This window comes from Onychostoma macrolepis, chromosome 17, assembly GCF_012432095.1.
Source record: "Onychostoma macrolepis isolate SWU-2019 chromosome 17, ASM1243209v1, whole genome shotgun sequence".
In the NCBI taxonomy this organism is placed as follows: Eukaryota; Metazoa; Chordata; class Actinopteri; order Cypriniformes; family Cyprinidae; genus Onychostoma; species Onychostoma macrolepis.
The window spans coordinates 24,054,069-24,076,804 of NC_081171.1; the positions used below are offsets into that span (position 1 = coordinate 24,054,069).

Genomic DNA, 22,736 nt, shown 5'->3' on the forward strand with positions numbered 1-22,736 from the left:
ACAAAGAGGATTGATAAAAACAAATATAGGCTACTAAATCATTTGGAAATTTAAAAAAAAAAAAAAAAAACGCGGAGTGTTTGGCAACCCCAGTGTAATCAGTCAAGCAGCGCAACTTCCGTAGTCAGACTGAGCGCTAGCTCAATAGCTTAGTCATGAGCAGCCCGTGTGTTTGGGGACAAAGACAACCGCTCGACTGCTGGATATGAGGGCAGAGTCCGAGCCCGTGATTAACTAATAGTGGATTACCGCTGCCTGTGTCTGTTTTTTGGCCTCTACTTAACACTGTCAACGCGGCTTTGTAAAAGAGCAGGCGCTAGCTTAGCGCGCTAGCTGTGTGTGTGTGTGCGGGTTTAAAGGTCCGGTTCGGGTTTGGTAAGGAGCTGTCGCTAAACTGGCGAGGTGACCAATGATGAATCGGTTCCGAAAGTGGCTTTATAAGCCAAAGGTAAGCTTGCCATCAGTTCAGTTTTAAGAAATACTCATCATATAGCTTTATTGTTAAGTGTAACGTTATGTGTTTCAAAACCTAGCGAGCTGTCTAGTTAGACAGCATTCGGGACATAATGTGATGTGGGCAGCCTACTTACACAGCATTTTGGGCAGTCGTATAATAATAAAAGCTCTCTAACAGCTATTTTGGCATCACATGGTGCGAGCTGCCTACCTAGACAGCATTTTGAGCGTCATACAATGTGACCTGCCTACCTTGACAGCAATTTTGGACGTCATATGCCAACATTTCTGTCTAGGTAGTATCTTTACTACGTTTTGAAACACAGCCTTTTACTATTCATTCAGATGAATTTGTCCCTTTAGAATGAATGGGCATGTTCACAGCTGTGTGGTATGCTGGCAGCTATTTAACTATATTCTTTGCTAAAATATGCAGTCTGAAAACATATATTGCCTCAGATATGTTTCTATACATTGGCTCTTCTCAGCTGTGTTTGGTTTTTGATGAGGTTTAATTTGCCTTTGTGAGGCCCAAAACATTCCTGCTGTCAGCAATTTGTATTTTACACATCTAAAACCACATTTCACTATAGCTAACATTGTGTTTAGTGATGAAAGATTCTTGCAATCCACACTTTCTGTGAGAAATTAAGGTCACTTTTTCAGTCCATTTTTGTTAATGTGTCTAACTGGATGTTAGAGCCGAAAAGTGTTTTGTTGAAATTAAACCCAAGGTATCCCTTGAGGTATACACTTATTGTTGTCAAAGAAGCCTTGGCCCATGGGTGCAGTTCTGCCTCTGACTGTGACTCACTTGGATACATTCTTCACAAACATGCCTGATGTTGTCGTCAGGAATTAACTGCAGTGTCAGGCACTCACTAAAATGAACAGGTTTTTACAAAATTAGTAAAATAGAAAATATTGGTCTTTGATCAAATATGCAAGATGTTTGGTTGAGGCTTAGAAAAGTATGTCACTGTTAGTGCATTACTTGACACAGGTCTTCATTATCAGTGTTTCCTTAATTTTACAACTGTACTGTAGCCATAAACCTTTAGGCGGACATCATTTTCATCACTTTGAAGTCTGTTAATGTGCACAACCCAAATAGTCGCCCAAAGCGAAACAGTATTGATTGCTTATTTTTTGTATAGGCCAAGTAGTTTCCTGTGCAACAGAAATATTTTGTTCACATGTGTTCTGTGGTGATTTTGATCTCCAGTGGTTTGATTTCTACTGTGTGGGAATCATAGGGCTGACCCGTTCAAATCAGCTTATACTCGGCTCTGGTCCATGTCCCAGCCACGTGCCACTTCCAGGCAAAATCATGTGCAGATTATAAACGGCCACAGTCCAGAAAACAGGCTTCCCAAACTGGAAACACTCCAAATACTATATCACAATGTGCAGATAACACTTGACTATAGTTTGGCTTCATTTATTAGATAGTGTTGTTTGCTAAGGCAAACTTGGCCCTTATATTTCTTTGTTTAGAGTTAGGGGATTGAAAAAACTTTGGTGTGCCTAGTGGAAAACAATATAAAAACAAATCCTAGACTAGCGTTAAAAACACACCTGGGCTATATTTAAGAATCAAAATATACAGAGACTTGGACTCTTGACTAGCAACACATTAAAACACTCAGAACACTTTAGTATCCACATGGCAATACACTGGTAATTACCCACAGCACCCTAGTATCATTTTGGAGATTTTGCACTGACATGTACTATAAAAATAAATGGAACTAGTCAAAAGTAGAAAAATACTGGATTTTAGAAAGACATATTTTTTGCTGCATTTATTTGATCAAAAACACAGTGAAAACAGTAATATAATGTTGAAAAGTTAATATAATTTTAAATAATTATTATATTATCATCGTAATTTATTTCTGCCATGGCAAAGCTTAATTTTCAACAACAAAATTACTGCTGTCTTCGGTATCACATGATCAATCTGAAATCATTATAATATGCTGATTGGGTGCTGAAGAAGTCATAAGTCAGAAAATGTAATGCTACTTAATATTTTTCTGTAAACCATGATACAATTTGTTTTTCTAGGTTGTTTGAATGGATAGTTCAAAAGAATAGCATTTATTTGAAATAGATTTTTTTTGTGACAATGTAAAAGTCTAAAAATGCATTCTTAATCAATAAAAGTAATTTCTTTAACAAAAAAGTCATACTGTGACCCCAGCAGTAGTGCATGTCGGCTCTTGAAATATACCTTGTAACTTATACAGTGTCCCGTCTATGATGCAATTCATGGAGGATGTGCCCTGTTGAGTGCCCAATGGAGCCGAAGGGGTCCAAAGGTCTAAATCCTCATCAGTGCTCTTCAATCCAGTGCTGACAGCTATAGCTACAGTCATTTAGTATCTTACATGCTCTTCTGATGTTTTGGCATACAGCACCAGGCGTCCATCGTACTACAGGACCCTGATACTTGCTTACTTTACCACTAGTTTATTTGATCATCTGGTTTTTGATTAGATCATTCAGACCATCTGTTTACATTTTTTTTTTTTTTTTCTCCATACAGAGGTCAGATCCACAGCTGCTGGCCCAGTTCTATTATGCAGATGAAGAGCTGAACCAAGTGGCCACTGAGCTGGACAGTCTGGACGGCAGGAAGGACCCTCAGAGGTGTACATTGCTGGTCAACCAGTTCCGCTCCTGCCAGGTTAACCAGTTCACTCCACTTACTGATCTTACAGAACGGAGCTTAGTCTTGTTTGGTCATTTTTTCAGCAGGTGTTTGTTTTTCATCCTGGAATATTGAAGAATGAGTCTGTTAGAATTTACTATTTGAATATATTTTAAAGGTGACCTATTATGCCCCTTTTTACAAGATGTAAAATAAAGCCCCTTTCACACTGCACGTTGGTCCAGGAAAATTGCCGGAAAATTGCCGGAGTGCCTTCTGTGTGAAAGCAAACACGTCCCGGGATTGATTCCGGGATCGATCCCGGGTTGGGGACCTAGTAATATTGCCGGGTTCAGTCCCGGAACGAGCGCTGTGTGAACAAAAGCCGGATCAATGCCGTAAAGGGTGTGTCGTAGTGATGACGCACGTTATCGTGTGACTGTTTTACCGGGTGTTTTGAAGGCAGATCAACGTTCGCGACGAAAAAATATGTGCAAACTGTAATGAAGCAGAGATCAGGGAGCTCCCCACTATCTGCGCTGAAGCTGAGATCATCGCCAGCTTTAGTGAAACGGTACGCGTCACATTACCCGTCACATCGTAATGTCACGTGTCTTTACGGGATCTTTACGGGATGTGTGTGAACGCACACACACACATATTCCGGAAAATCACTGGCAGTGTGAATGAACCAAAATCAAGCGATCCCGGGACAAATCACGGAACACATTATCTGTGTATTTTCCGGAATCTCTGTGTGAAAGGGGCTTAAGTCTCTGATGTCCCCAGAGTGTGTATGTGAGGTTTTAGCTCAAAATACCCCACAGATACTTTTTATTGCTAGTTAAAATTGCCACTTTTAGAGTATGAGACAAAACCCACTGTTCTTTAAATGCAAATGAGCTTGAGCTCCTAACCCCCTTTCAAAAGAGGGCGGAGCTTCAAGAGCTCATGCTCTGGCATACCAGCAACAACAAAACAGGACAATCCCACTCACTGAAAATGTCAGAACTTTCAGTAGCGGCGTTCAGCCTTTTTAAATTAGCACATTTCTATTTACGATCATTCTGGTAACACATGAAGGCAGCATCAGTGAAAACAGGCAGAAACAATGGTAGCATTAGCAACATTAGCCTTACTGATTCTGGTAACACGTGAAGGCAGCATCAGTGAAAACAGGCAGAAACAATGGTAGCATTAGCAACATTAGCCTTACTGATTCTGGTAACACATGAAGGCAGCATCAGTGAAAACAGGCAGAAACAATGGTATGTTGTTCACGTGACAAGAGTGATGCGAGACACTATGATCCAAAAGCGCAACTTTGATTTAATAAAAGTTTCATTTATTCATTTAATATAAGCGAGTTTGTCTTTATTGTTGCTGTTTTCATTAAGAAAAAAATAAATAAAACTATGAACCACAACGCATTTGTTTTAAAAGACAGAAAAGACCTTATACAACGCAAGTAGGCTATGTCTATCTTATTCATTTTGTTAATAAAAGTTTGATTTTTAATATAGGCCTATGCAAACTTGCCATTGTACTATTTTATGGCTGATGTGTTTTAATTAATAGGCTAGTAATGAACCCCAAACTACGATCGTTTTAAAGAAAGGGGAAATCCAAATACCGTTTATTTATTTATTTATGTTACAATGCGGGTAAAACATTTCCCTTATTCATGTTGTTAATAAAAGTTCAAAGTTTAATATAGGCCTAAGTGAATTTGTCATTGTACTGTTTTATTGTAGGCTATAGCCTTTATTATTATTATTATTATTATTATTAATAATAATAATGAGCCAAACTAAGCATTCGTTTGAAGTAAGGGGAAAATACAAAAACCTTTTATTTATTTGTTATAACGCGGGTATGTCTTATTCATTCAGTTAATAAAAATTTTATGTTTAATATAAGCTACTTTGTCATTGTATTGCTGATTTTGTGTGTGGGTTTTTTCTCTTTCATTAAGAGTAGCCTAATACTGAATCAACCTTAAGCATTCATTTTGTTCCAAGAATAGGAAAGATCTAACGTTAAAGATCAAAATAATCGGTGCAGAGGCGAGAATGCGAGATTGGTTGCTGCTGAGGTAAATGGATGCTCTCGATCTTTCTCTGCTGTATCTTTGCGATGGCTGTAGAAATGGTCATTAATTCTTGATTTGGGTATGGTGCAGGTAACAATATGATCAAAAAGTCATGGCAACAAACGACTTCCTAAGTCAGTTTAAGTTGAAACGACTTTCACAATCAATTTGATTCAACTTAATTCATGTTTTACTGATGCTTATAGTCATTGTAGGCTTAGGCTTCTTTTTTTCCATTAATTTTAATGAATATACAAATTAATAACATGAATTTTATTTATTTTCTGTTACAACATTTTCATTTATTTATTTTTTAACACCACCCCCATTTTTCCTTGGGCTACACGCCAGGGGGTGCTGCAGCACCCTCAGCACCCCTACTTCACGCAGTAATGAATGCATCCCAAAACAAAACACTTGTAATGTCTCTTTGGTGCTGACAAGCAGCTACAGCAAGAAAACAGTAATGGCAGACTGTTGCTTCCTCACTCAGGGCTGTGTCTTTGCTAATAGGGCAGAGATCGTCACAAATGGGTGGGATTTCTCCCTGCAATGACGTTAACGTAGGGAGAAATCTGGAATCGTGTGTTCAGAGAGACTGTTTATGATTTATTGGGAATATAAAAAAACAAGTGGGTGGATTTTTACCATTATAGGCTGGTTGTTTTTACACACTGTGTGTGTATAATATAGCCTATTTCTGTGATGGTAACACCAAGATAGCCATTACTCCAGTCTTTAGTCATGCAATCTTTCAGAAATTGTTTTAATATGCAGATTAGGTGCTCAAGAAATGTCTTATTTTCACTTTTAAAAACAATTGTGCTGCTTATTTTTTGTGGAAACTGTGACACTTTTTTGTATTATTTAAGAAGAAAGTTCAAAAGAACAGCATTGATTTGAAATGGAAATATTTTATACAATTTTGAAGTCTTTATTGTCACTTTTCATTAATTTAATGCGTTCTTTACTTTTAGTTTTTAATTTTTTTTTTGTAAAAGCTTACTGACCCCAAACTTCTGAACGGTGGTATTTTTCCACAGTCGTGAAAATCAGAAATCCTGGAATTATCAGAGAATGTTAAAATCATGAATTCTAGGCCTGGAAAAGTCATGGCAATTTGTTGAAAGCAAATCATGGGAATTGGTATAGTGAATGTAAATATATTTAAACCCTTAAAAGTAAATGTTCTAACACTGCATTTCGTGTTTCTTCACAATATTTGGACAGGACAATGTGTTAAACATCATAAATCAGATCATGGATGAATGCATACCCGAAGACCGAGCCAACAGAGACTTTTGTGTGAAGTTCCCAGAAGAGATCCGCCATGACAACCTCGCCGGGCAGCTGTGGTTTGGAGCAGAGGTAGTGCACACTAACTGCTTACCTCTAGAGCAAGGCATCTTCCCTAGAGATCTTTCTTGTTAACTTTCAATAGAACATGATGATAAAGAACGTGATGATCTGCTTTATTAAAAGACAGTATTGCATTACAATAATTTACCAGCAGTGAATCATAGCCGTCACTTGTGGCACAGGGCGTAACCCATTAGAAGCAGCGATGATATTATCATCACTCCTCTCTCCAGTGCCTGGCAGCAGGATCAATCATTATGAATCGTGAAATCGAGAGCATGGCCATGAGACCACTAGCTAAAGACCTCACCCGTAGCCTGGAGGAAGTACGCAACATCACACGAGACCAAGCGCTACGAGATCTCAACAACTACACAGACCGCATGAAGGAGGTGCTACGTCAGTTTGACAGCCTCTTCGCTGAGTTTGAGCTCAGGTACCTTAAAATGCTGTTTGATTTCTGCATCCACTTATCTGACCTTGAGATGTTATAATTATGGTGATACCTAGTGTGCATTTATGCTTTTGGACAGTTCATAAATTATTACCTTTATTGGTACTAATGATTTCATACACCAGCAGATTAGCTTTGTAAACCTGTTATTTTAGCATTAATGTCACAAAATGTGATATTCATGTAAACATATCATGGATCTGTCTGTTGCCTGTTGTAGCTACGTGTCAGCCATGGTGCCTGTGAAGTCTCCTAAAGAGTATTACATCCAGCAGGAGGTGATTGTGCTCTTCTGTGAGACAGTTGAAAGGTGAATATTCAGATCTAGGATTGGGTATCGCCTGATAACTTCTGATATAATACACATGGTAATGCATTCATTGCGTTATCAATTTGAAAGAAACGTGAAAATTATTGTACTGTATTTATTTACTTGTTTATTTATTATACACACTATTAATAAGCAAATGTCTTGTTTTCCCATCTCAAGGGCCCTAAAGCTTGAATATCTCACACAAGACATGATTGATGACTATGAACCAGCTCTCATGTTTACAATCCCTAGACTTGCCATTGTTTGGTAAGTGATGTGTCATTCTAATGATCTGTTTTTTCGGACCTTCCACCTCTAAATCCACCTCAAAGTGTTAATTTTCATCGCACTATATATGTCATACTCTTTTCTTACATACATTTCTGTCTGCTCACCTGGTAATGCTATCTTTTGTCATGTTTTGTCTTATTAGTGGCCTTGTTATCTACTCTGAAGGGCCACTTAACCTCGACCGCAAACCAGAGGACATGTCTGAACTCTTCCGGCCTTTTCGTACTTTGCTGAGAAAAATAAGGTATGGTTAGTGTTGACAATAGTCATTCACTGACACCTCTGATTTGGTCATATTTGATTGTGTGATATTTGGAAGCAATGATGTATTGAAGACTTACAACATGTCTAAACCACACCAAAACAGCTCTGAATGGTCTATTTGTGCTGTTGTCGGAAGTAGCGCAGGCACGTGGAGTATGTCTGAAATGGAGTGGGCATCAATTAACTTTCAGTGTCTTATTGCACCACATCCAGTCTAGACTGTGTCACTGATTATTAGGGCTGCCCCCTAGTCGTCGACTAATCGATCAATTTTATTAGTCGCTTAGTTGCAGAAAAAAACAAAAATCCACACAGGTGAAGTCACACAGTCCGTGACGGACAGATCGTTAACGGCTTGCCTATGTGGTAATACAGTACATCGGGCAGGACATCTAAACGCTCGCCTATCATTCATCGACCTCAAATATGGCTTATCATCTGAAATATGTAAGTAGCAGCAACTTTACATGGCCACTCAATCTAATGTTAACCTAGAAATGTGCGCCATTGAAGTGTCTGTGCAACATGTGGATGGAAGCTGAACAGTAGAGCGCTCACTGCAGGACGGATGGAGGCGCCGGTGCGGTCACTTGCTCTTAAATAGATAAGAGTAATACATCTTTCAAATCTGTAAAGTCTCTACGTTTATTTGTGTGCACTCAAAATAACAATAAAACGCGCTTTTGTAAAATAATGAAACCAAACATGATGCGCTTTCTGCCGTCTAGGTCTCTGTGAACTCAAGCGCAAAACTCTGTGTATATCTTTGCCTTACAGACATTAAAAATATATCTACAGAGAATTAAATGTCTACTTTCAAATGAACCAATTCAAATGGAAAACAAATATTCTCAGATTATGTAATCCGTATGAAACATGCATAGGCTACAGGCGTGTCCACTACTGCGGAGATGACGAGTTTTGTTTTCAGCCGAAAACAAAGAAAGCACTAGTTTATCAAATTATTAAAATATTAATGCAGTCTCATTACTGTTTTTCCCTGACACGTTCATAATCATTACTTCTGCTGGTGCGCATGTGGCAAGCTTTATGCGTGCGCTTGAGCGCTTATTAGGCTATGTAGGCAATTAAATGCTCATTATAAGGATTTAAATGGTTTATTAATAAACGTGCGATTAGTCGACTAATGCTTAAAATTAACAACTACTAGTCGACCAGAAAAATCCTTAGTCGAGGGCAGCCCTCCTGATTATAATGTCTTTGAAAGAACAACACCTGTCAACACTGGACACAAGCAGCACAACAAAATCAAATTCAAACAGTATACAAGAGTCTTTTTCAGGTTATCAAAAAAAGTGTTTTGATGCCTGAGTTTATTTGTACATCACTGGATTATAGTTTTTCTTCAACACATTAAATTGCCTTTGTATTGCTTGTCAGCCATGCCATGAATATAATTTTCTTTGATACCTTTATTTCTGTGAGAATTTAATGTGTCCATGTAGCTTAGCTTTGAAAGCGCTTCCTCGTGTGGAAAACTGTTGAATCTCACAGACGCGCTTTGCCAACAGTCTTTATGGTAGTTAGATAGAACTGACATTCATATTTTAAAGGGATAGTTCACTCAAAAATGAAAATATTATCATTAATTACTCACCCTCATGATGTTCCGAACCAGTAAGAACTTCTTCATCTTCATCTTCAGAACACAAATTAAGATAATTTTGATGAAATCTGAGAGCTTTCTGGCCCTCCATAGACAGGAAGGGAACTGACATGTACAAGGCCCAGAAAGCTAGTAAGGACATCATTAAAATAGTCCATGTGACACCAGTGGTTCAACCGTAATTTTATGAAGCTATGAGAATACTTTTTGTGTGCAAAGAAAACTTGTGCTATTGTGAATGGTGGTGGACTGACACAGAAAAGAAGAAATCATTGCAAGTTGTTATTTTTGTTTTCTGTGTGCACAAAAAGTATTCTCGTAGCTTCATAAAATTACGTTTGAACCCTTGATGTCACATGGACTATTTTAGCAATGTCCTTACTACCTTTCTTTGCCTTGACCGTGGTAGTACCCTTGCTGTTTATGCAGGGTCAGAAAGCTCCTAGATTTCATCAAAAATATCTTTGTGTTCCGAAGACGAACGAAGGTCCTGTGGGTTTGGAACAACATGAGGGTGAGCGATTAATGACAGAATTTTCATTTTTGTGTGAACTATCCCTTTAAAATGATGCTAAATTGCATCTGCACTGAGATTTAAAATTTAAACCCTATTAACTTTTTATGTAGCAACTGAAGAACGGGAGATTTGAGAGTCATATAATTGTTTTCTTCCTGTCAGGGACCTGCTGCAGACTTTAACAGAAGAAGAGCTCATGACGCTGGAGCGCAGCCTCTGCATCTCCCAGGATGGAGAATTCCCTGAAGGCTCCAGTATGCCGTCGACCAATGACCCAGCAGCTTCCACTGGTCCTGAGAGCCATCTGGAGACACTGGAACAGGACGACAGAGTTGAGGAGGTGGTAGATCTCACGCTTTGTGTAGCCCAGGAAGAAGATTCTGTATGGAAGGACGATGAGGAGAGGAAGGGGCAGCCCGAGACCTCCAGTGAGAGTGAAGAGGAGAATGCCACAAATGCAGACTTGGCTTGCTCCATGCAGTATGATGAAGAAGAGATAGAGCAACTTAATATGATGGTGCATCAAGTGGGGGACGAAATGTCTACGCTGCTTTCCCCTCCAAGTCAGAATCAGTCCCCAGCCCGTCGGCCTCTGCCCTATAGGGGAAGTAGTCTTGAAGGTTCCAGTGCCACCTCCAGCACTCAGGCATCTCCGCGGAGAGTCCCAGGATCCTACAACGATGATGATAGAGTGTTCTTTATGGACGACCTGGAGGCTGGTGTAACTAGCGAGCTGTGCCGCGGACAGCTTCCTCTTCCTACCGTATGCCTCAGATCCCCTGAGCACAGTCGTCCCGCCCCGTTGACTGACTCCTCATGTAATGGTTGGTTGACGGGCTGTCAATCAAGCAACGACACTAATCTGGGTTGCCAGCGCCAATCAGCCGAGTCCGTGGGGAACTCCGAAATGTCGCCCATGGTGAACGGCTGGGAAGGGTCCCAGGAAGAGGATAGCGTACAGACTGCGGAAGAAATTGCCAATCGGACCGGTGGAATGAAGTTGTCCGCCACGGTTATTTTTAACCCTCATTCTCCAAGCTTGACTGACTTGGCCGTCGTCGTACCTCAATCGGCTGACGTTCCGGAACCCGGTGAGGGCGGGGCTTTAGTTGCCACTCAGTGCCTGCTTAACTCCTGTGTGTGCTGCACTGGTGGGTGCGTAGACAACCACGAGGATGCCATGGATCCTGCTGGACGGGGCATGGCACTGGGATTCGAAAAGCACAAGCTCACCATTACAAGCTCTGTATTCCAATCAGCAGTAGCTGCTGGCAGCCCAGGGAAGGGAAATGGACATTTACCACTCACTCTGCCCCAGTCTCAGGGCCACCTCACCCCTTCTGTACCACACTGTTCTGTGCAGAACCTAGTGAGAGAAGATGAGGGCAGTCAGGACTGTTCCCACTATTCCTGCTGTGAGAAATGTGCCCCAGGGGTTCTTCTGGCTCAGGAAAGAGGCTCAGGACAAGGAGAGGGAGGACCTAGTTGCACCCATCAGGAGACAGGATGCTGGACGCAACCTAACACTACGGTTAAAGGAAGATCAGAAGGTTTTGGAAAACAGCCCAAAGAGGATAACAGAAAGATCTCTAGGTTTGTTTACTTATGTGGGAAATTTCATTTCATGGATATGATTTAAGTTTTCTTGATTTGACTGTTTTGAAAATGTTTTGTTTGTTACCTTTTTCATATGAGTTGATTTCATTATGATGGTTGTTATTCTTTTTGGTTCTTGTATTTCATTTTCATCTGTTGCCCCTATGTTTTTTTTGTTGTTGTTTTTTTTTACAATGTTTCGCAGCAGTTCTCAGGAGTCTCCCCTCAGTTCTGTCCCCAGCAGTGACATTGATGGTGTTTCTGTCACTACATGCAGTTTGTCGAGTTCATACACACCCAGGTAAACATGTATAACTTTTGGCTGATGGATTAAGGTAGAATTTGTGAGCGCTGTTACTATAGAGTGCTGCAGGGTTGATGTGTTGTTGTAGTCCAACCTGGAAGTTAGCATGAACCTGGTTCCCTCGACAAAACAAACAACCAACAAAAGTTTACAATTACTGTAGGTTTGTTCATCAAGATCAATTTTACAACTGAACAAAAGGTTCATGAATTTTGAATTCTAAGTACCATTGGCAGAAGTAAAAAGCTAAAGTTAGGCTATAAACGGCAATAGACACCACGGTTGCATGGCTTCAGTTTAAAATCTACTAGTCTTTAATAGTTTGCAAGAACATGAGTATAACACAATCAGGTTGTGAAAGCGAACTATTGAGTAGATGAGTTTACCTGTTCAACATGATGGAGTGTAGTGTCCCCACTGGCTTTTTCCAGGCATGTAAAAGTTTAAAGTGAGGTATTAAATATATATTTTATGTTATGGTGTAAATGTTAAAAAAAAAAAAAACGTATTTCTGGGTATTAGGACTTATACATGCAGCAATCTATAGGTTATGTTCAGTGTTTGGTGCTAGCTAAGGCTTAAAAGTTTGTAATTTTGGCTTTCAAACAAGGTTTCCTAAAAAAAAAAAAAAAAAAACTCTCCATCTGCCACTGGTATTCCTGCCCAAAAGCCCCAGTGGTGCTGTTTTGGGCTGATTGAGCTGTTCAAACAAACACAGCAATGTTTTATTAGCTCATTTCACTGCCTTTCACTGCAGGCAGTAGAGTATGATGTTAGCATTTGACTCTCAAATGCTTGAACTGATTTAATGTATCGACGTTGGAGACTGGGGATGTGTTCTTTTGGCTCTTTTTGACAACCGAAAGTACAACACTATAAACAACCCCTCTGAACATCTTGTTGCACATAGTAATGCACTGGTTATCACTCAAAAAACCCTAGCGTCTGCATAAAATTCATACACACAATGCATAATTACATTTTAGCATCCATATAACAACACCTTGACAAACACCACTTTTGCTGGGGGGAAAAAACATGTATACTTTTTTCAGAAATGTTCTTTTAACATCAGTGTGAATGATGTGAAAATCAAGTCCTAAAACTTGTTCTGTGATTCCAGCGAGCTGTTGCACAAATCCCATAGTGTTCCTCAGCCATAGGGTCACACTTTCTGGATTAATTTGTTAATGTGAAACACTTTCCTAAGGGAAGACTGGCAATTTTGACCCTGCTTCAAATCATGGAATTACTTAGATATACTTTATTTATTTTTTAATTACTGTTGTTCATTTTATAAAGATCAAGCACGAGAAAATGATATCATAGAATAGATTTGTTATTAGTTTTATTAGTATTGTTAATATTATTAAATTAATTTTAACCTAATAATCTTCCCTTCCAGCCCTGTCAGTAGCCTGACAACCAGCTCAGACATGTCAGAGGATCTGGATCATCAGGAGATTCAAGTTGCTTTGCAAGCTGCAAAACTTGCTGCTCACAACAAAATTCGCTCGCGTTTCCATAGCAGTAGTGACCTCATCCATCGCCTTTTTGTCTGCATCTCAGGTGTGTTACTTAGTAATGACATGTGGGATTTGTAGTCTGATGAAGGTTTTGCTTTGTAATCTTTTTCTACTTAATTACACAGTGTAAATGAATACCAGAACGCCATAAACCTAGTTTGCATTGCCTGACTCTATTATAAGATCCAGTTATATTGTTTAACACTTAACATTTCGTAATTGCATATTAAGTGTACTGTAAAACTAAGTGTAAAGTGTATCCTACTAAGTGCACTGTAAAACATGGTAGGGTTGGCAAACGATTAATCGCGATTAATCCCATCCAAAATAAAAGTTTGTGTTTACATAATTTATGTGTGTGTACTGTGTATATTTATATGTGTATATGTATTTTTTTAATATATACATGTATGTGTGTGTTATGCATACATAATATATACACACACACACACATTATGTAAATGCAAACTTTTATTTTGGATGTGATTAATAGTTTGACAGCCCTACTACGTGGACAGTAACGCCGATTATAAAAGGTGTTAGTATCACTGTGAAGTGTAATCTATTAAGTGCAATGTAAACTATTTAATGTATAACTAACAGTGTAAAACAATGTTTGTTGTTTTTTCAAATATCTGAAGGTGTGGCTGATCAATTGCAAACAAACTATGCGAGTGACCTGCGAAGCATCTTAAAGACTCTGTTTGAGGTCATGGCCACAAAATCCGACCAAGGGGACAACGAAAAGCCCAAGAAAGGTTAGTAGTCACACTTCTGAAAGATACAGATATTATAACCACATGTTTTTATTACTCCGTGTCAGACATCATTAGTTTAATGTGCTGTTTGATATGCACCTCAGGTCCATGTCTGGGCAGTGCTGTACTGGAAGACTGTGCTCTCTGTCAAGAGACCATCTCTTCATCGGAACTTGCTGCCAAAGCCCGAGAGGGTCAGTTTGAAGGTTAGTTCAGTACACCACCTATATGCTCACAATATGAAGAGCCTTTTTATTTTGATGTACATGACACCACTCTGTTTCAAAACCTAGGCTGCCTCTGAAATTACATAGTCTCTTGACTTTGCACTTTTTTTGAACGTATTTTGTGACTGTTAAACGCTGTGTTGTGTAGGTTACCCATCTTTTATGAATCAACTGTGGCCTTATGGGATAGTAAAGTATTCTTCGTATGCACATTTCAGATTCTCACCAGAAGTAGTTGGTTATCCGGGTACTTTTCACCTACTGTTTTTTGAAGCTGTGAATTCGGACATACTGATTGTCACTTGATCTCTGTATACTAGCCGAAGTATATGAACGGGTTTGACTATTCCAGTAATTTCTTTGAGGACAAATCCTAATGAGAATTGTGGGCTTTCAAACAAGAGCATCAGCAAATTCAAAGTCAGTAGAAATGTTAATGGGAAATGATGGTTTTAGTTAGGATGCTGCTTTATAAGGCATCCTCTTATGTTGCCAGTAGACAGCAAAGCAGGGTACTAGGTTTTGGAGCAATGCTAATATGTGACCCTGGACCACAAAACCAGTCTTAAGTCGCTGTGGTATATTTGTAGCAATAACCAAAAATACATTGTATGGGTCAAAATTGTCGATTTTTCTTTTATGCCAAAAATCATTAAGATGTTAAGTAAAGATCATGTTCCACGGAGATATTTTGTAAATTTCTTACCGTACATGTATCAAAACTTGCATTTCTAAGAACTTCATTTGGACAACTTTAAAGGTGATTTTCTCAATATTTAGATTTTTTTTGCACCCTCAGATTCCAGATTTTCAAATAGTTGTATCTCAGCCAGATATTGTCCGATCCTAACAAACCATACATCAATGGAAAGCTTATTTGTTCAGCTTTTTTTCTTTCGAAAAATTGACACTCAAGACTGGTTTTGTTGTCCAGGGTCACATATAAGAAGATAAATGGACAGTGCTTACAACACCTGACCTTTCTACGTTTTTGCAACCCTTTCTCTATTCTTCTTTAAACATCAGACCCTCCTGAATGGGTACCAGATGAGGCCTGCAATTCCTGCATTGCATGTAAAGCGCCATTTACAGTCATCAGAAGGAAACATCACTGCAGGAGCTGTGGAAAGGTACACAGCGGTCCATCTTCAAGCCCTTATCAGAATAGAGTACAGTCAAAATCCCATTCGTTTTCTCCACAGAGAAACCAGTTTTTAACTTAGAATTCTTTCAAGACAGAGATATATTTATTTAAAAAGAGTCTGTCTATCTGTCTGTCTGTGTATATACAGTGGGTACGGAAAGTTTTCAGACCGCCTTAAATTTTTCACTCTTTGTTATATTGCAGCCATTTGCTAAAATCATTTGTTCATTTTTTTCCTCATTAATGTACACACAGCACCCCATATTGACAGAAAAACACAGAATTGTTGACATTTTTGCAGATTTATTAAAAAAGAAAAACTGAAATATAACATGGTCCTAAGTATTCAGACCCTTTGCTGTGACACTCATATATTTAACTCAGGTGCTGTCCATTTCTTCTGATCATCCTTGAGATGGTTCTACACCTTCATTTGAGTCCAGCTGTGTTTGATTATCCTGATTGGACTTGATTGGGAAAGCCACACACCTGTCTATATAAGACCTTACAGCTCACAGTGCATGTCAGAGCAAATGAGAATCATGAGGTCAAAGGAACTGCCTGAAGAGCTCAGAGACAGAATTGTGGCAAGGCACAGATCTGGCCAAGGTTACAAAACAATTTCTGCTGCACTTAAGGTTCCCAAGAGCACAGTGTCCTCCATAATCCTTAAATGGAAGACGTTTGGGACGACCAGAACCTTTCCTAGAGCTGGCCGTCCGGCCAAACTGAGCTATCGGGGAGAAGAGCCTTGGTGAGAGGTAAAGAAGAACCCAAAGATCACTGTGGCTGAGCTCCAGAGATGCAGTCGGGAGACGGGAGAAAGTTGTAGAAAGTCAACCATCACTGCAGCCCTCCACCAGTCGGGGCTTTATGGCAGCGTGGCCCGACAGAAGCCTCTCCTCAGTGCAAGACACATGAAAGCCCGCATGGAGTTTGCTAAAAAACACCGGAATAAGATTCTCTGGTCTGATGAGACCAAGATAGAACTTTTTGGCCTTAATTCTAAGCGGTATGTGTGGAGAAAACCAGGCACTGCTCATCACCTGTCCAATACAGTCCCAACAGTGAAGCATGGTGGTGGCAGCATCATGCTGTGGGGGTGTTTTTCAGCTGCAGGGACAGGACGACTGGTTGCAATCGAGGGAAAGATGAATGCGGCCAAGTACAGGGATATCCTGGACGAAAAGCTTCTCCAGAGTGCTCAGGACCTCAGACTGGGCCGAAGGTTTACCTTCCAACAAGACAATGACCCTAAGCACACAGCTAAAATAACAAAGGAGTGGCTTCACAACAACTCCGTGACTGTTCTTGAATGGCCCAGCCAGAGCCCTGACTTAAACCCAATTGAGCATCTCTGGAGACCTAAAAATGGCTGTCCACCAACGTTTACCATCCAACCTGACAGAACTGGAGAGGATCTGCAAGGAGGAATGGCAGAGGATCCCCAAATCCAGGTGTGAAAAACTTGTTGCATCTTTCCCAAAAAGACTTATGGCTGTATTAGATCAAAAGGGTGCTTCTACTAAATACTGAGCAAAGGGTCTGAATACTTAGGACCATGTGATATTTCAGTTTTCTTTTTAATAAATCTGCAAAATGTCAACAATTCTGTGTTTTTCTGTCAATATGGGGTGCTGTGTGTACATTGAGGAAAAAAAAAGAACTTAAATGATTTTAGCAAATGGCTGCAATATAACAAAGAGTGAAAAATTTAAGGGGGTCTGAATACTTTCCGTACCCACTGTATATTTAAACTTTTTGTATTAATTTTATAATGTTTTGTTTTAATACTTCAATAATTCAGCTTATTTTGCCTATTTTTATATTTATATTACATTTCGAGACATCTAACACTCACTTAAAAATTAATTAAAAAAATGTAAAAGCATAAATTGAGTGCTCGAATTTCTAATATTTTTTGCTTCAAATCAAAGTCTGTAATATTGTGATTAATTTCGGAGTCAGATGATTTGGTTCATGGTTTAGAATTTTGTTACTCCTGTAGGGTGAAAATAAATAGGAAAATACTTTCAGAAAAAATGGGTGCAAAACGAAAAGTACCACAAAATACTGATAACTATCAAAAATCAGCTCTTTATAAAAATCCAAGAAAACCAAATTTACATGAGGTTTTCATCAAAATATAAACAGACACACATAAGACATACTTGAAAGTGTTTACATTCAAAACGGAATCTAAAAAATGGGCAAAACTGTGCTGGTTAATCTTTGCCTGAATTGTATGAGCAGTTGAATGACTGTTGGGTTATTAAGCTTAACCTATGTAAAATAAACACACTAACTTTTCCTCCCTATAGCATTCGTCTGAAAGAACATTGTTTCAAACAAAAATTATTTTTAAATTTATTTACAAAAAAAGGAACAACAACAAAATTTAACAAAGAATAAATAAATATAGACAACTTAGAGACTGGTGAACTAACTAATCTAAATCTACCACATCCTCAGAATTAAAACTTTCCTAACTCCCAGAAAAACAACAAATACAATCTTCCAGGTCAGCTCACTTACCTATCCTTCCTATGTAAGCTAAGTTAACTAAACAAACAACGCTCAGCAACCTGTAACAAAAATAAAAGCAAAACAACAAACACAAACAAGTTTCCTACAGCAGGCCACCATGAAATGCCATCAGCAGCTCTTATATAGACCGAGGTTTCAGGTATTAAAATAATCAGTCTACACCCCCATCCAATTAGTGGAAAAAAGAGTAAAGAAAACAAGAAAAACAGAGCAGGGCTTGTAACATGATTCCAATCCTAATGAGATGATGTTTTATTGCAGATCTTCTGTTCCCGCTGTTCATCACACTCTGCCCCGTTGCCTAGATACGGTCAGATGAAACCGGTGAGAGTTTGCACTCACTGCTACATGTTCCACGTAACGCCTTTCTACAGCGACAGGACTGGTATCTGACCACAGCGTGCTCTCTCTCTCTCTCTCTCTCACACACACACACACACACACACACACACACACACACACACACACACACTACCATGAGTCTTACTGAGGTTTGAGACTTCAACGAGAACGCACACATGCACCATTTTCATAATCATCCAAAAAATGTAAATAATGCAATCACTTCGAAGTGAAAGAAACGGCCTTGACCAGGGAACAAAGCGAGAAGGACTGAAATGGGCGGTTGGGAATGACTCAAGCACATAAAGGAAGTACCCCATCGTTATGGGAGCCAAAGTATTTATTTAGGGCTTTGCTTTCGAATAATGAGCTTAATTACAAATTTGCTTTAATCGAGCATGGAACAAGCAGGCTATTCTGTAAAACGGAAAAATATAGCTTGTTAACAGGATTTTGTGTGGCTTTATTGGTGCCGGAGGTTCTATGGGCTCAGATTTCCAGAGTGAATGTAAACTGTGAGCACATTATTAATATGAGAATAACAAAACTGTGACATCATATGAAGACAATAATACTAACACTAACTGCACCATCAGTGACACCTTTGTGGCACAATATCGCACAGATGTTTTTTTCCAAATGTTTATAATGCTGCTTTCTGTGAAACAGAGAAGTGATATTTGGGGATTAGATGAATGGCCAAAAATAGATGTGTGTGTGTGTATATATATATATATGCTGAAAGTTTGAAATGGATTTAATGTATCTTCCAAAAGAGAAGATTCTCTCATATTCCTCATGCAAATGAATGTGCAGCAGCTGGATGTTCTTTTCTTTCTTTTTGTCTGTAACTTATACTGAACTGTAAAGTAATTGCCTTTTACAGCAGTTTGGGAGCCTTCTGATTTCCCTCTGGTACAAAAGAGCCCCTACCTCATCCCTGTTTACCCCTCTCACACGGTTCTGTCCCGTTACAGTATGCCTACACTACCGTCTCAGTCAGTCCTGACTGTCTGCTACACTAAGAGGCAGATGCCTTTCTCTCTCTTTGCACACTTTTGTTTATATATATATAATTACCAACCACTACATTCTGTCTGTAAATGTAGAAAGTTTGATATTTTAATCTCATGAAACCTGTCAAGAATATGACATCTGGGTCATATTTTGCTGTTTGTTAATAAAATTGTTAATATTTCATAAAGAAAATTAAGCTCATATTTAGGATCATTATAGAATATTATTTTTGCATTAATATTATAATAAATAAGCTCCCTCTCAAAAATAAATATTCATTTTTTATTTTAAATTGTGAAGTATTTTACAAGTAATTTGTACTTTAAATTTAATTTATGCTATTTTAATTTTAAAAATGAAACTTTTTTTTTTTTTTTAATTTTTTTTTTTTTTTTCAGCCTGAAATAGGCTTAATTTTCTTTATGCAAAGTGTTTCTTTTTATTTCCTTTTGAATTTGTGGTAAAATATGACTTTGAAATCTGACTTCCTTTTGACATTTACCAATATAAGAATGAGAGATGATGTTCCGTTGGTTTCAGATTTAGTTAACTGCAAAACATCTGCTTCTGTAACATCGTTACCTTCCAGAAATCAAGATTCATAATTGCTATCGATTTAAGCAAGAGTCGTATAAATGCATGCACATGATATTGTGCTGCAAAACCGTTTTGACCAAAACACTTCATCTGAAATGGAATGATATTACAAACACTACTGGCTGGCATAAAATGCACTTTGTATAGCAAATAGAGGAGCTACAGCTGATGATTTATCATGTGTAATAATCTCTAGTCATTTTACAGGAACATTAAGCTTGAACCTTGTACCTGATTTCAGATGTTTAACTACAAACTTGTTTCTGAGATCTTACACAAGTGTTATTAAACATTCTCCGTATATACGGTTTTCCAACACTAAAAATCTGATTGATTGACACTGAAATAGTAATTTATCATGCCATATTTATTTTGCCTTATTAAACAGTTCAGAACACATTCCTTTTTGCCAAAGTTGTTATTGTAAATCCTTGGGGCCACACATAACAGGTTTCTAGTAAGGTAAAGGTCTGTTTGCAATGCATGCATCTTGTGAAGCAACATTGATTGATTTGAGTGTGACCGTGTGTGATATTGTAAGCTACATCACACTCGAGGCAGTTTGTTTCTGCTGGTTGATGGTTAATACTTTACCTCTTTCTGTCTAATTACCTTTGACCAAGTGTTAAATCTCATCATTCCTGTTTTCAAATCTTCGCTCTCATCATACTGCTGCATTTACAGGACATTCACAACAATGTCTTCAGCTTTAAAACATACTGTAATTCTGCAAAGCAAACTGAGATATTGTGTTCCAAGATATTTGCATTATACATATTCAAAGGTTTATGTTGATGAATGGCAGGGTACAGCTGTATTTTGTTCACTTTGGTGTACTTTGCAGTTGCTTTTTGTCAATATTAAGGTAATTTGATTATCTCCAGATTTACCACTTTTACCACAGTTGGTTGTTATAATAAGATTGAAAAGTACCTCTTGATTGCTTTGCCTTTGCTCACCTGTAGTCGGCTAACCTGATTCTAGTGCCATCAGTATTGGGATGGAGGTCTACACCTGACACTGACACACTACGCCACTAAAAATACTGCAGATATAGCTTTAGGATTACTGCTGGGTACATATGATATAGTGTTGTATACAGATTTTCATCGTTATTTAGCGGTACGATCAAGTAGACATTTGCCGAACGGATCAATTCTGTCATTTTTTTTTTTTTTTTTTTTTTTGGTTGCTTCCTTTTTTTGATATCATGACTGTTCCTCAGGAATGATTGATTGTACATCGGCATGATACTGAGGGATTGATTGTATTTTGGTTTGAAGTGAGACGGTGTGGGATTGGGAATCAACCAAATGTCCAACACTTCCTCGGACGGCAGACTCAACTTCCAGCCTGTTGTGTTGATAAGCTCAGTTTCTGATTTGTGCCCTCTTCCGATTCTTTTTTTTTTTTTTTTTTTTTTTTTTTGTTGTTTTTTTTCCCTTTTTGCCTTGTTTTTTTGTATTAATTGAAAATAAGATGAGTCTTCAAAATTATACAGATGTTTTATTTTACAGAGAACAAAAATAATGAAATTATATATGTACAAAATTACTTTTTCTGTATAAATAGAATCACAATGAGAGAATTTACTCTATTTATTCAAAGCTTGTTCTTATTTTGTAATGGCCGGTTCAGTCTAATAAGATGTAAAGAAGAACTTTTCGAAGTCTACTAAGTATTTATGTCATGCAATGAAAGTAATAAATGAAATTTTCTTTACATAACTGGAGTTCTCTGCTATTTATTTATTTATTTTTTCTTGTGTCTTTGTTTTCTGAGAACAAATGGTGTCACAAGATACATTGCGTTATTCTCCTATATAGAGTACACATTTAAATCACATACGCTTTTTTTTTTTTTTTTTGGACTAAATGCTAAAATCATTGAGCTTTCATTAATACAGTGTTGGGAAGGTTACTTTGGAAATGTAATAGGTTATAGATTACAAGTTACCCTTTTTAAAATGTAATAGTGTAACTATTTCAATTACTTTATTAATGTAACTAATTACATTTACTTTTTGATTACTTTGCTAAATTTCTAATGAATGTTTTCAACGGTTTCAAACATTTAAAGCAGGCTGGGTAAGGGTCATTCCACGAAATCGGTGCCTTTTGTGTCCCTAAGAAAAATAGATATAACAACAAATAAATTTTGTAAAATGTAAAAATATAATGATATTATTTATTCTTTCATCAATATTACATAGTCAATTAAATAAATAGCAATTATGCTGATAAGGGTGAGGTTTTTGGCCTGCCCCTCACTATGATTTTTCTTTTTCAGCAGGACTTTTAATTTGCAAAATGATATAAAAATCACATTTGCATATTGTTTTAAATATAGTCTCATTGTTAAGCAATGTTTTTGACAAGTATGCATTTTTTCTATAAAATGTAAATCTTTTTATTGCTGTCCCCTGATTTCATGTCAGCCCTGTTACCCTGATCAAAAAAACCTTGAAAAATAACGTACATTCAAGTGACATCACTTCTAGGAGGTTACATCATCTCTCAAGCAGGATTCCTACACTTAAAACACAAGCATGTTTCTCTCACTCTTCTATAATCCTATTATAAAGGCTTGACTGAGGGGAGGCCATCATGTATTGTCAATACTGTGACCATTTTTAAAATGTAAATTGAA

At 38.0% G+C, this 22,736-nt stretch overlaps 1 protein-coding gene across 4 annotated transcripts; it reads left to right on the forward strand.

Annotated features, from left to right (window-relative positions):
* Window positions 1-85: 85 nt before the first annotated feature.
* On the forward strand, window positions 86-21,801 carry zfyve28 (zinc finger, FYVE domain containing 28). Of its 4 annotated transcripts, none has more exons than XM_058749662.1 (15): window positions 86-448; window positions 3,008-3,148; window positions 6,435-6,572; window positions 6,797-6,999; window positions 7,238-7,327; window positions 7,508-7,597; window positions 7,764-7,865; window positions 10,192-11,622; window positions 11,834-11,926; window positions 13,335-13,498; window positions 14,097-14,213; window positions 14,318-14,419; window positions 15,467-15,570; window positions 18,393-18,455; window positions 19,360-21,801. In XM_058749662.1, exons 1-15 carry the CDS (start codon window positions 410-412, stop codon window positions 19,480-19,482), a joined length of 3,000 nt encoding a protein of 999 aa, XP_058605645.1. In that variant the 5' UTR covers window positions 86-409; the 3' UTR covers window positions 19,483-21,801. The 4 variants fall into 4 exon arrangements, with proteins under 4 accessions (XP_058605645.1, XP_058605644.1, XP_058605646.1 ...); XM_058749661.1 differs by having other exon boundaries at window positions 89-448; window positions 11,831-11,926; window positions 19,360-21,800; XM_058749663.1 differs by lacking the exon at window positions 19,360-21,801 and having other exon boundaries at window positions 89-448; window positions 11,831-11,926; window positions 18,393-18,603.
* The last annotated feature ends 935 nt before the right edge of the window (window positions 21,802-22,736 follow it).